The sequence below is a fragment of the Anopheles bellator genome, chromosome 2 (genome assembly GCF_943735745.2).
Source record: "Anopheles bellator chromosome 2, idAnoBellAS_SP24_06.2, whole genome shotgun sequence".
Classification (NCBI taxonomy): Eukaryota; Metazoa; Arthropoda; class Insecta; order Diptera; family Culicidae; genus Anopheles; species Anopheles bellator.
The window spans coordinates 10,007,101-10,022,266 of record NC_071286.1 but is presented as its reverse complement, the minus strand read 5'-3'; the positions used below and the strand labels follow the sequence as shown (position 1 = coordinate 10,022,266).

Here is a 15,166-nt window from a genome sequence, read left to right as displayed (position 1 = left end):
TCGTCGGAATCGTTTTCCCTGACGTTAACAGTGTTTAACGAAACGCGTTATAAAAATCCGGTTTGTCCATAACTTTGAGCATCCGAAGAACGAGCGGAATAAAAGGAATGCTCCGAGCGAGCTCCGTGTCGGTACTTTTCAACCTCAACGAATAACCGTCAAACGGCCCAATGAGCCCGGGATGACTTTCCCGGACAGAGTTTGATCCTGGCCCATAAAAGTATTATTAGCATATCAACGGGGACGAGGGTAATTCTTCTCTGCCCAATTTTTTTTTCTCTTTCTGATTCACCAAACTAACGCTTCCTGACAATCGGCGCCATCGAAACCAGAAGTCATGCCCATGAAAAAGGATATCACAAAAGCAATCTCAGGATTAAAACCACCACATTCATCGCGCAAAAAAAGAGAATGGAAGAAAAACGTTGATGTTAAACTTTTCACTAAGCGTTTCATCCGTTTGAGTGATTCCGATGACGGTGATCGTTGACATCCGGGGAACCTTTGCTCGGGTTTCGCTCTCCCCGCCGGGAAAAGGATTTATTTCCTGCCGCTTGACGAAACTTTTGTGGAATTTATTTCTCTCTCTCTCTCTCCGGGGGTCCCTGGCCCGCTACTCTAATGAAGGATCGATCGACTAGCGGGGCAGCATAAAACATGACACCAGAGGAAGGACAGAACAAAAAGTGGTATCTTTCGAAACAGTTCGCGTGATTCATTCGAAAGTCAGCACCCGTACGCGACCTAAGTGCTGCGCCGTGGCCATGCTGAGAGCCATCGAGCGATTGTCGTGTTGTCGGACGGGAAAGAAAAAGGCACATGATTTGGAAACATAATTCCGTATCTAAATTCAGCGTGCGGCTTCTTCAGATCCGTTGGCCCCAAACCAGTAGCATGTGGGCGATGCTGCAATTGTCATTGAGCTCTGTTTTCGCCCGTCCAAGTGGGGCTCACATGTGGGCTCCGAGCGGGTCGAAGCCATGGCCAACGAGCATCGCGCCCGCCGCAAACCTGGAGGCGGAAATAAATTTCTATTCAATTTCAAGTGATACACTCTCCGTGAATGTTTTATACGCGATGTGCGCTCTCTGCGGTGTGCGTTTTTCCACGGTCCTCGCAAGCTCGGCCCGCCTCGTTTGTTCCGCGTCGATCCATTGATTGGTCGGTCGGTTATTTTTTAATCAACTGTGTGCCGTTCGTTCCATTTCGCCAAAAACCCCGCCGCTTACATTAAAAGCCCCGGGGCGTGGGATTTGGCGTTTATTTTTTGTTGGGCCGACTGTAGTTTTTCAATGCCTATCATAAACAAACGCGTGTTTATTTTCCAACAAACCGGCGGTTCCGGTGTTCCGTATTTTCTGGACTACCCTTTTGGTCGGCTGCTGCCGCCGAATTTGATGAAGTTTGTGTTTGACAGATAGAAATTATTAAAATTCTAAACCCAGCCCGGTGTGCAAAAAAGGGGATCGCCCGGATCGCAGGACACGAGAAACAAACTTCACATCGGTCGGCCACACTTTATTTGGGGAATTTGTATCGCAAAGGGGTCCGGGAGCGAGTTACCGCCTTCCGAAGGCCGGCCTTCGGCTAACTAATTTACTTTTAATCACATTATAATGTATGCAAATGGAGCTACTAACATCAACACGGCGGTATACGGCTTAGCCGCTGCCCTCCGGTCGGTGGTTGTTAGACCTTGCGGGGTCCGCTTGATCCGGGTTCCGTATGTTTGACTTCGTGGCCACATGTTGGTCGTCCCACTTCACGCTGGCCGGCTTTGGGCCGGAGGAGTTTGCTTTCGTGGCCCAGGCAATAATAAGTCAGCATAAACAAAAAAGGAAAACACGTAACTAAGCCCGATAATGTTACGGGTTGTTTCGGGTCGGGCCCGACGTTCGGCGGAGGACAAAAAACTCGTTGAACTCGGCGATTGGCTCGGCGACCCCCGGCGATGGGAAAATGAACTGCGAATGTGTGTGCAAGCTGGTGTGAAAATCTAAGCCCACCCCTCCCGTGGGCAACGGCGGAAAATGAAACATTCCCATCAACAGGTTTAGAATGCCATCAACCGCCCGACGCGCTCCGGCGGAGACTCCGGAGAGAATCAGAACGAAGTGTGACGACGTGGAAACTGGACTTGATTTGGTCCGGGTGCTGGGGCTGGAGGGCGTGCTGTGGCCTCCGGACCTGCGAAGTCTCGAGATTGCCTTCTCAACACCAATCTCGCCAACCCCCAGCCCCCTTTTGCGAGGGGACCTCTAGCGTGCGGCTCGTCGGAATGGAATGACAGAAATTATAAACATACCCGAGGCCCACCACGCAGGCAATGCAAATGGTGCCCCGGGTCCCCGACTGCCGGGTGCGGGACCATTTCCAGTGGGAAATCTGGATCCGCCGACGGCCGACCGGCTGGAATCCTTTTCGGTACGGTCCGGGACGGGACGGGACGAACGGCCGGAGGCGGCCGGTCGTCCCGATGGAATATCATCATTTCACGGAGTGGGGAAAAATTAAATTTAGGTGATTTAATTTATAGCGAAATTAAAATATTAGCCTTTCGGCGACTGGTGGCCCAAGTCGGGTAGGGGACGGTGGCTGTCCTTGACGATGATTCGGGAACGATTTGGTCGATTTATGCAGATGCTGCCACGGAGCGCCCGACGATGATCCGATGCGGGGGCCGATGGGCGGACGGGTAAGGCGACCAGTCGCCCCGCGGGGGGGGGGCAGGATTTCCAGAGCGCGGCAAATGAAAGTTAGAATAAATATGAATTTCATTTAGAACAACCCCATTACAGCGGCACTTGGGACGGTAACGGTTCGTCCGCCAGTTATTGAGTTTACTTTGCGACATTGATAAAGATGTTTTAGATTTCACGAAGCATAACCGGGTGTTGGCATTAAGGAATACCTTTTTTCGAATTCCGTAAGTGATTTACTAAGTCAGGTGTTGCTGTTATAACAAAAATATCATTTGCATTATATGTGAAAATATGAATACATTATCTTTTGGGTTCACTCTTTAACGATCGTGAATGTTAGTTCAAGGTAAAAAATCAAATTTATGATAATTAGATGGCCTTTTCAAGTAGTCACGTCTGCTGGTACATCTGTTTACGGCCATACGCGAATTCAAGTACTACGATACAATAGTTATTAAAGCTGGATTTTTTCCGACGCTTGTAATCTAACTAATTATTTTGAGAGCAGCTTGAGGAGGATTTTTAAATTTGTGAGTAAAATAGCAACTTGATAAAATAGGTAAAATTGTAATAGTACCTAACTGATGAAATCGATTGATAACGGTGCAGTGACCATCTCAAATACGAATCGGCAAAAAAACTATTGAAAAAATGTCATCAGAAGGTCTCTTCTGTGCATGCGATCCGAAGTGGTCTTTACAGACAAGTGAGTCACTTGGAAAAACCACATAGCATTTGACCAAAAGCATGGTTTGACATTTCCTTCCTTTTGGGAAAAGGTGCTCTGGTCTGATGAATTGTAGGTACGACTCAACTACAGTTATGAGAAGTCGAGCTTTTCATCTATAAGCGTAGTAAATCTGCTTAAGGCATCAAATTACAAAGGTTTTATGATCTATCTGGATCTGGATTGTTTTTGCTGATTCTAAAGCCTATTATTAATAAAAGAATATATCATTCATTCTAGAAGGAAAACATCTCAATACTCAAGATTTTATCCTGCAATCAGATAATCCACCACAAGGGGCAAGTAATCCTGTAATACCTTGAGGATGACGATATTCTTGCTTTTGATTATCATCAGTAATGCCCAGGCGTGCCAACGATTGGAAATTTGTGGGAATTAGTGACCCTTGGAGAAACTAAGAAGACCTCACGCAATTTTAAATTAATTAACACCAGCTGGTCAACAGCAATACCTTGGGAGCATGACAAAACCAAACTTTTTGGCTTGTTTAAAACAACCCTTTATTTTAATGATCGATAATACAATAAATGACCATCAGGGATAACATAATAATTTATAAATAAAATAATTGCTGTAATGAGATAGGTTTTTACTTAATTTAATACGAAGAGAGATATGAATTAAATAAATCTAGAAAGATACAAGCAACAATTATCAAGCACACCCACAGGTCGATTCCATTGGTCCATTGTTACGATATTATTGTAGCCCCCCAAACATCCTGTGTACTAATGTTAAAATGGTGTCGTTTGTTCCGACACCGGGCCATTCCTTCCGGGCAAGGTGGCCATGCTTTCGCTTCTAGCAGCAGAGTAAGTGACCAATCAAGACGAAGTTACTGCAGGAAGCATTGAGTTTTGCACCGAGTTTTCCATCGCAGTAGTCTGTGGCAGGGGTCGCGAACTGGATCAAGTACAGCAATCCAGGTTAGGCGGAATAAATTAACCTCCGGGTTCGGGAGTAAATCGAATCGATGAACTGCTTTGCCGATGGTCCTCGAACTGATTAGCCCCGTTGTTTATTTGGTTTTCTTTTCAACAGTAATCACATCACACACCCAGCCCGACGGATGCAACCACCCCCCCGGGAACACCGTGTGCATATCACTCAGGTCAGGTAATGCTCGTTTGTGCTGTGTTAAGCTGTGTCTCTCTGTGTGCGTAAAGATACCCGATAAGCTGAGCCATTCCCTCGGGCCCCGGGATTCCCGGGGCAATTCCAGACAGTGTTTTATTATGCTAATATATGCTCGCAAATAAGATTAGGATCGTCGAACAACGACGATGCCGACGGAACGATGACGGAAGGAAAGGCGCTCCATTCGCTGATGATGGGGCCACAGATTGGGATTGAGTGTTTCTTCAGCAAACGCAGCAGCGTTCCGCCCATGGAAGGAACGAACCGAAAAGAAATAACAATTAATTTGATCTCCGACAACTCTCGAACGCCGCTCCCAGGGAGCTCCTTTTTCTTCCCTGTGAGGTCGGAGGCGATGTTCTTGGGAGTTCAATGATCCGACACCGGGTACGGTGCGGGGTTGGGCCGTTGGGTTGAATGGTGCAATTTCAATAATGCTTTCAACGGCTCTGCCGGTATCCGACCGACCCCGGGGGGAGCGGGACCATTAGCATCCCGTCGGGCGAAAAGGATTGGCCCGGGAGAATTTTCGGTCGTCGGCGATGCCAGCATAGATCTGTTGGGTGCGCCCGGGAGGGCCTCGTGCTGCCCGAATCAATTGCCGCCCTAATCCTTATCCGTCCATCGGGAGCTTTGCGGCAGGACGCGTGGCCATTGCTGCGATATCACTTGATCCGGCCACACTTTATTCAATGCCGTTTCAGGTATTAGCAGGCGCCGTGCGAGGGGCCTACGATTCAAGGTTGAAGTGAAGTTTATGCGAAGTCGGTTGGCCCACGGTGGGCTCACGGTTGATAAAAGTCAGGCTGGCCTGACTCGGCAAATGAGGCCCGGCGCTGAATGCGGGTCCGGACTCTGGAGCTCTGGTTCCGTGGCGATGAGATCCAGGGTACGGGAGGCCATATCCGGCCCGAATAGCTGCCGCAATTTGGGTCGGTCGACATAACACCGCCGCATAACCAGTGGCCACCAGTGGAGCAGTCTTCCGTAGGCCGCTCCGGGGCTCGGTGCCCCGGGTTAAGACTTACGCTCCGCTGCATGCGGGACGCGTTTACGGCTAGGGCCCTCTAATCGGTATCGTTTCGTACGGCAGGCAGGCGGGTAGGTGGTGTGCCACCGGACACCTGAATCTCTCTGGGCGGCTCCCTAACGGTCGGCGTACCCTAATGGAGCCCGCTTTGGACCAGGCCTCGGCTCGGCCCAGTTCATATGAAAATTCGCCCGTCGCCGGGCGCATCGTGGGCCGGTGACTGGACATAAAAATTGTGGAAAAAATGGGAACCGCGATAACCCCAACCCCACAGCCCAACCCAACACCCACACGGTCCACGGTCACGGGACGGGCAAGATTTAATTTAATTTTTGATCTTCTTTTATGGCTTTCAATTTCGGGTTAATCGCGCCACCGGAAGGCGGCACGGAACCGGCACGTTCTGGAGTGCTTCCCTCGGCGGCCTCACACATCCCGGAGAGTTCATTAGGAGCTCGGTGTGTGCGGATCGGGCTTCCCTAATGACTGTACGCGGGTGTGGTTGGCGGCCATCTTGGTGGAACATTGGCCGTCCGAGGTCTTAACCTCCCCCGGTTTGGTCGGTTCTTTTTTCCCTTCGTTCAGATTTGGCCGTGGTCATTTGTGGCCCTCTGCACACACAGGCTGTACATTCATTGGCCACTGCGGTTCGAATGGTTCGCTCGGAACCCGACGGTAGGTTGGCTAATGGTCCGACACCTATAGCCGTAGACACAGCCGGGACGGGCTCTTCATCGTTACAAATTACGAGCCGAGCAGCAGTCGGACGGTCGCCGGTTTATTGAAAAGGGTTAAAATTAATTGGTTTAAGCAGTGGCCCGCACAGGCACCGGCATCCACCGGTTGCTGGTTGGTTTGGTTGGAACCGCCCACCGGACCGACCGGAACAGCCGGACCTCGGGCGGGCTCGATTGTGGCCCGTTGATGCCATAACCAACGAACCGGGGCCCGGTGTGCTGCCTGGACCACGTGTACGGTCCGCGGACGGTACACGTGCTATCGATTTCCGAAACATTTGGTTTAGGACCAGCGGATTAACGGATTCCGCCAGGCATGCCGTTTTCCGCGGGCCGGAAAAACTAACGGGCCCGCGGTGCTACCTTGCGAAAATGGTCCCCGCCGAAAGCGGGCTTTCGGCAGGTGATAACAGTCGCTCCCGTCATCCTGGCCGCCGGTTGTGGCGGAGTTAATGGTACGGATATGGCGAGATAATCGGAGACCCGTCGGCGTGGCCAGTAGCGTGTTTGCTGATTCATCACGCCGCATCACACCGGAAACTCGACGGGGGTTCAAAAGGGTAATGTTTTAATACTGGGAATCCCCCTTCCTCCCCAAAAATCACACAAATGACCTCAGGTTGTGTTTGTGTCCATGTGGCCGCAGCATACCCAGAAAACCCACTACACACATTAACGTAATGCCGTTATCAAAATGAATGCGTTGACGGTGGTTTCGTGCGAGGTTTAATTGAGTAAAAGTTGCAAACGACGCACGGGCGTTGGGATTTAAAAATATTAAATTATTGGCACGGAATTGGGTCGGCATTGAACCCGCTCAACGCACGCACCACTCTCAGTGTCCGATCGCTGGTGGTAATCTGAGGCAAATGATGATGAAAATTAATGATCGTTAGAGTTCCGGGGCAAATTTTTCTGACTCAATTTATGTCCGGACTTTGTATGTGTGCCGTGTGTGTGCAAAATGCAAATACTGCAGATGGCATTACAAAGGAGTTGACTGGTACCAAGAATTAATCAACCGAAGCGAAACAAAGGCGCTTTGGTTCGGAGTTTACGGCGAACTCGGTGGCCCGTACGTGGTGTGTTCGAATAGTTCTGACAGCTTTGTATTTTATATTAGGTTTTCGATGTTTTGGCCATTTTGAGTAATCAGTCAACTTTTGACAGCCTTTTTGCTTCGACGTGTTTTGGCACATCTCCGGAGTTTTGTCTACTCCAAAAGTAGTTGACTACGAGGCCAAAAATTCGCGCAGAAACAACGATGTGTGAGCAGGGACGCGACGCCGAATTTTTGGCTTCCCACAAATCTGAGTGTTTGTAGTGGATTGCACATAACTTGCAGGTAATATTCCTAGTTGACCGTTCTTTTTTTTGGCAACAACTTATGATGCACCATGACCCTAAAATCGAAGAAAACTGTAAGCAAAACTGTTCACATTCGACCAAACTTGTCTCTTCGTTGTTCACAACTTATCGGCCCTCTGGGAACATTTTGAATCACCGATAAACGTTGCTTTGGGTCTTAATAGCTTCAGCGTAAGCCATCGTCAACATTTCCAATGCGTCCGCGCTCTTAATATCGTTTTTCACACAAAATTTGCCATCCACTAGCACTTTGCCATCCATTTTTTGGAGCAGAGTAAAATCGACGATGAGCCAAAAATGTCCTTTCTTTGGACGCTGTCAAAAATTTACGGATTACTTAAAATGGCCGAACATTAATGAAAGCCATGAGTAGCAACATAACGCAATAACAAAAATCGAAAATCGAATAAAACAAAATTGTTAGAACTTTTTGAACACACCACGTTTCCAGCCATTGCCACCGGAATAATGAAACCATCCGGAGCCATGGGCGCTGAATGAGATATTTAAACATTTTGAGCGACAGCTACCTCATTGTGAGTCTGAGTGATCGGCCGGAAAATGCCGGCTACCATCAGCTGGCCCGAGTAAATTCGACTCGCTGATGGAACACATCCACATCTTGTAGCGTTATTTAACTAGGCGCCTGTAATGTAGGCCCATCTTTCAGTTGCCAACAGCCTGCTGAAAATCCCCGGCCACAACTCAAACGTGTTCTCGCCGGAGCATTGTTTACGCGAACATTTGCGAGGTACCCAGGACTATACGGGGCCTGGGCTCTGGATCAACAATTGTGTTGCCCGGAAGACTGCAGATTGATTACCGAGCACCGGTGCCTTCGAATAGACTTTCGAATTCTGCCACCCCGACGGCCCATAAAACCCCCGAACCGTGGTAGTACCTTGCCAATGGATCGTGCCCGGCACTAATCGAACGCCGGGATTGCCTCGGCACATCTCGGCAGATTATGTGCCCGGTGGTAGGTGTGGCCGGGCCAGCAAATTACGGTCGCCACGAGCCGGAGTTGGAGCCGGTGATCGAAACTGCATTCCAGGCATCCGGGCGATAACCGAGATGGCGGATCAGGCTATTTGACACTCCATTTCGGTGCGCCGACCCAACCGAACCGGACCCGGGTGATCCGGTCCGGGTGTCCAGGGGAAGGGGCTTCGATTTTGCGCCCAGGACACGCACCCGTAATGTGAATCCTGCGAAAGGCAGGACAGGCGTAGGGCCACGGGTCGGGTGGCCCATCCGATACCGATCCGATAGGCGGCCGTAGCCGCAGCCAAACCTGTAATCCACCTGTTTGAATTATCGCCGATGGAATTGGATTTCGTGCCGCTTTCTTAGCGCGTCCGGGTGTGCCGGCTACGATCCGGCTCCAGTTAATGGGAGGCCGGGCTGTTGTGTCGCTCTCCGGGTGGGTCAGATTAATTTTATTATCTTGATGATTAGGGTCTGATTGGTTTACGTTCTTTTGTGGGTTTCGTGCGGAATCCTAAGACTGTGCGGTGCTCGAAATTATAATTTTAGTTATTGCATCCGACATCTTTATACCGACAGCACCGGTCGAACACGGTTCTGGTCCCGGGGTTTTGTAACAGCTTGGCCGGTGCTCCGTGACCGTACGCTTTACGACCGGAAGTGGCACGAAAAATGGCTCCCGAATGCAAATGACGGCTCGAGAGTAGCGAAAGGCAATCACGTTACGAGACTGCTGCTGGGCGTAAATCAGCAAGCGAAATGATTGACAATGCGCAATCGGATCGAGATCTTGCTACGGACGAATGCGACTGATGCCGCCGGAAGCCATGGTAATAAATGGAAAAGGCACACAACCGGTGGCAGGTACGTTTGGGTCAGTCAGTGTACGAGATGGACAGGATAATGGACAGTTTACCCGAAGGCTAGCCGACTGTCAATGTTAACTCAAGGTTTACAATTCTGAACTAATCCGTAAGTGGCAAGACTTGCGAGTGTTGTGAAACGCCCAGGGGTTTTCGTTTCTAGCTGATCTCTCAAGTATTACTATTTATCTCTCCATATTTTCCCCAGAAAAGTGTTCTTGAAATTTACTTGGTAGTAAGTGATTTCTGATACGAATCATAGTCTAGGGTTCTGCAACTGCAATCATTCTAAGGGTCCAGGCCCAGAATACATGTTAACGCTTTCAGCCAGTCTTTGGACACCGGCTTACCGTCAGGGATGATTCTCCACCAGCCGGAGCTCGAAGTGAGTGCTCCTCCGTAACAGTGTTTATGACTTTGGCTAGCTGGCAAACTGTGCCAGTGGCAGCAAGCTCCCAGCTGTTTGATTTTAATCCTGGATTTCAACGGAATGTTTCGCCTTCGCGGTGAACACAATGTGAAGTTCCTGGCTGGGATGGAAACCCCTGGAGCAAATGACGCACTATTGTAGTGGATCCGGGCGAATAGTGAACGCAACAGAAACGGTTCTACACGTCACTGGTGTCACTGTGCGAAGCGATTTGCTTCAACAATATTAGGATGCCACCGTAAGCACCACACGTTCGAACGTCCTTAGAATGCTTGAAATGGCGTGCTACTCCCCAAGTGTCATTGTTGGAGGAGATTCTTCGTTTTCATAGGCTTTCCGTCGTCGTCCTTCCCGACGAGTGCCTCCCCCCCAGCCCCATTAATCGATCTCCTTCAATCGATTTGTAAACATGGCGCCTTCCCCCGGGGCGGCCGAAAAGCCGCTATCTTGTCGGAGGGCACTCTTCCGGTTGACTCAACAGACACTCGAGCGGAACCGAAATCTCGGGCCCGAAGAGGGCTGATTTTCGTTCGCCCGTTCCTGCGGGACGGATGACTTTCACGTTTGCCGGCGGTCGGAGGCAAGCCTCGCTCTTGTGTCACGCTACATGGTTTCGCTCGGCTCGCTAGGTGAACCATCAATTTTCAATTAGCTAGGTGAGTTGACAGAATGTGACAGAATGCTGCCACCTTCGGATCCACTCAGGCTGGTGGCCGGCCGGTCACTGAGTTTTCCTCCGTCACGCGGCGCGGCGATACTCACGAATGGCGTAGCTAACAATGTCGATGAGTGGTTAGGATAAGGCCCCATCCCTGATGCGCCAGGGATCTGGCCAGTCTAGCGTGAGTTGTCGAATCGACGGGCGCGTTAAAAACACCAATTTTTTTTAACCAGTGTTTAGTATTGTCATGGCAATTGTCGCGGGTGACGACACATTGGCGGACTAGTTGAAGAAGCTTTTCAAACGACTCCTGATACGCGCTCTGCTTCCGCTACGAAAAGTTACACAGACCTTGCTAATTGTTTCTACTACCTACTTACGGGGGTGTTCAATAAGTTTTGTGGGTCACTATCAGAGGGCGCTGCTGCTAAACACTCTTCATATGAACGTATGAAAAAATGTCATCGGACCGATTGGATCGGACACTTCATTTTTTGCTTACAAACCATTTATTGAACAACACTTTAAAGCAAGAGACCAAAGAGTGAACCTGGCTCTCCGTGTTCAAAAATCGGGCAAAAAGCATTAGTTTTTTGGGTTTCGAAAGGAATTTTAATTGTGGTTTACTTGCAAACTGGTAAAACGATAAATTCTGAATATTATTGTAACCTTTTAGAACAGCTGAAGGAGGATATTTGTGAAAAAGACCCGGTTTGCAGAAGAAAAAAAAAACGCGTTCATCAGGGCAATGAACCCTGTCAAAAGAGTACTTTGAAAATGGCAAAAATCCGTGAATTAAATTTCGGATTGTTGGAACACCGTGTTTACCAGATTTGGCTCCTAGCGATTTCCATCTGTTCCAGATCCAAAAAAGATTCATCCGTGGAAAGAGTTTGTCATCAAATAATGACATCTTAACAGCTGGGGAAGGGTATTTTGCAGCCCTTCTAGATTCTCACCTCAGAGATGGAATTCGTGAATTAGAATCTCGTTGGAACAAGGGTATTGATGTTTGGGGAGATCATATTGAATAAGTGTATTTTAAACCATAAAATTGTGTTTTTCTTATTGAACTGTCTGGTAAAAAAATATCACTATCGATAGGATCTTAGCCCGATGCAATCGAATGGACCCCTTTATATTCAAATCAAGGAACTGAAACAATCATCTCACGTTGTAACGAACATTGTTAACAGTTTGTATTTGAGAGCGATTCAATGGATAACATGCAAAAAACGTCACACTTCAGGCCACGGCCACCTAATCCGCGGGCTAATCTCGAGACCCCAATGCTGATGAGTGCACCTCAAGTAGCCGGAGGATCAGAACTTATTGTCTTTGGTGCCGAGGTCCGTGTCAAACAGTGGCGAATCTTGGCTAATCCTAGCGCTGGGCTGGGCGTTCTCATCGCCCGTGGAATCTAGGATTACAAGACCTCGGCCACGTGTACGGCTCACTTCTTTGTGTAGAGGTAGTCCAGATCGGACAGCAGCACGGCGGTCGGTGCCAGCTGAGGGCCAACTGGAGCCAGCTGGAGCGTGGGCTGCGGGTTGCTGAGCAGGATTAGCTGCTGCAGCGTCGACTCGGGAAGATTGATGAGATAGACGGGCCGGACGGGTTGCTGACCGGTGACAACCGTCGGTTCGCGATCCGGTTCCGTCTCCTCCAGACGCTGGGCGAGCGTAAGTCGAATCGGTTGACGGTTCACCTGCTGCTGGAGCCGGCTGCGTTGTGCGTCCTTGGCGGCCACATCCGTTGGGGCACCGTTGGTGGAATTGGCACCGTTGTTTGAGTCTTCCGCCGCGCCCGTGGAGTCCTCGTAATCCTCGGGAGCCGCGCTGGTGGTCACCTCGGTGCCTGCGGTTGTCGTTTCGGGGCCCACTTCCGTTGGCCCGTCCTCGCCGGGCAGGGGGAAAGCTTGGTCCGGTTTCGGGTACTGATAACCGGAAGACGTCGGTTTCGGGTACTGATAGCCGGTGGATGGGCTCTCTCCGGAGCTGGGCTCCTCCGCCGCCGGCGGTGCTTCCTCCAGCCGGGCGAATCGTGCGTTGGATCGCTGCGCCACGAACCGTGGCCGGAAACGAAGTGGCGGTGCTTCCGGCGCAACACAAGCCACCACGGACAGAAGTGCGAACATGGCGATCACTGTCCGATGCATGATGCTAACGATGCCGGCGATTGACGGTGAAGACGGAAATTAATTGATTGATTAGATAACCGATACTGATATCGATTGGACGGCCCGCAGGACGCTTTTATACTCCACCGACACCGCTGCGCCGGACGCATTATCCCTTCCCACGGAGTCGTGTTAACCGAAAAGCAATTACGCCGAACCGGACGCGAACCGCGTGCCAAAGCTCACCCGGTCGGTCGGTGGCCGAGAACGCGTTAAGGTGAGCCAGTCGGTGACCCATTTTCGGGTTCGGGCGACGTGCGACGTGGTCCTTGGAGCCTAGCTTCAAGCTTCCTTGGAGTACTTATTTGCGGACAGCGAACCATCCCATCGCGGTACGTGCCGAGCGGCGCAACCCTGGCCATGATGGGCCGAAGCGAATGAACTCGTAAACATCGAAAACTCCGCACGGCCCAGGGTCGCGGTCACGCCGCGGTGGCCGCGTGCCGCTGCCTATAATTGGGATGGCCGCGGAGTGGTTTTTGGGCCGAAAATTGAACCCCCAACCCCGAGAACCCCGAGTGGGCCGTGCACCGTGGCACTTTTGGCACGTTCACGTGCGGCCCTGGCCTGGGGAGCATTTGATTGGGTTTTTGGAAGCGAAACAATGTCCGGTGATGCGTCTGGCGCCCACGAATTGAACACATCGCGAGCAGAGCCGGATCGCACTCGGCGCAGCTTTTGAGTTCGTTAATCAGGAAATTGTTTGATAGAGCTTTTAAAATGCTTTTAATGAACGTTGTGTTGTCGATTATTCAATTAACTGGATCATTGTATGCTCCTACGGCTGGTGAGCTATCCTCTGGCTGGCTGGCTGACTGGTACCGAAAGACGGTGTGCTGGAACATTATTTTGAAATACACTTTGAATACCAGCGTTTGTTGATAAGCTATTTTTGATCAAGATTCACACTATTTGATGAAAAATATAATGCGCCGTATCAGTACAATTAAAGTGATCCAGACAGGCTCTTCATTGAAACCTTTTTGATCCACGTAGTTGATCCATTTATAGGGTGGTCAAAAATGCGTGCACTTTTTCATTTGGTTATAAAACAAAAACGGCTGAATATTTTTCGATGCTTGAACTTTTACTTGAAAGGTTAATTCTTAACACTTTTAATGTAAAAGTTGGTTAACAGTTTTGGTTAAATGTTCACCACGATTGGTTTGGCAGTAGCTCATTCGGTCGACCTATTTTTGAGTACATTTTCGATTGTATCTGGTCCTATTTCGTCAATAGCAACTTGAATATGGGTCTTGGGTCTTGGTAGCGCCGACCTGTATTAATCAAATGCCGTCCTAGCTTAGTCCCGTGTGGGTTTTCTGAACCACAATACTGCTTATCAACATAGCCATATAGGTGGAAATGATTTTTAATGAAATGTGCTTTTGACGAATGATTTTCAAATAAATTTCCTATATTTCTCAATGTTCTGCAACCAAAATAGTATTTTATACATAAATGTAATGAATTAACCTTTCAAGTAATAGTTCAAGCATCGAAAAATATACTCCCGTTTTTGTTTTATAACCAAATAAAAAAGTGCACGCATTTTTGACCACCCTGTCATAACTTATTTATTATTAGAACGTACAAACCGGTATTGAGCAACAAACAAAAGTTTGGTATCCGTTAAGAGTTGGTCCAGGACTGACGCTGGATGCTTTACGGACAAGCTACAAGCACACGTAGTCGAGGATAATCAACCGCCACCGGCCTAGCCAATAACCCGAAGATGTTACAATTTACTGACAACAGCGTCAGATGGCCTTAAATCGTTCGCCGGCCGCGTTGTCCGGGCCACATGCGCACGCAACGAGCATTACTTCATCATACGGGACAACTTAAATTCCCGTTTAATATGATTGCTTCCGTGTTCCGGCTCTGCACGGGAGGCCAGCCGGGATGACTTCCTCCGGCTTGATGATTTGTTGACCCAAATCGCCGGACAACACCGTGCGAGCGGGGAGCTTCCGGCCCGGTCCCGGGGGACTGTGTGGGGATTTATGAATGCATTTCGAGCGGATTAATCTTGGCCCCGGCAGGCAGGCCCAGCTGACCTCCAGCGGCTGGCATCCGGTTTTGGTCGCACCGCTTATAGCCGAACCGCCCCATCCAATGCCAAGTACTGCTGGCCGGGCCTTTAATCGAATTATAATCGAAAACGCAAACCAATGCCATCCCGCCCGCCAGCATACGCGGCTGCCCGGACTGCCGGTCGACTTGTGCCGGCTGTTTAATATTCATGTCACAAGTGGCCAGTCGCGACTGTGTTGCCAATTCGGTCGCTGTCCGGCTGACCGTGGCCGCGTGACTCTCGTCGA

The 15,166-nt window shown here is 49.7% G+C and overlaps 1 protein-coding gene across 1 annotated transcript; it reads right to left on the bottom strand.

Moving 5' to 3' along the window:
- Nucleotides 1-12,116: 12,116 nt before the first annotated feature.
- Nucleotides 12,117-12,821, bottom strand: LOC131212504 (uncharacterized). The gene has a single exon (XM_058206399.1). It carries the CDS (start codon nt 12,819-12,821, stop codon nt 12,117-12,119), a length of 705 nt encoding a protein of 234 aa, XP_058062382.1.
- Nucleotides 12,822-15,166: the final 2,345 nt, after the last annotated feature.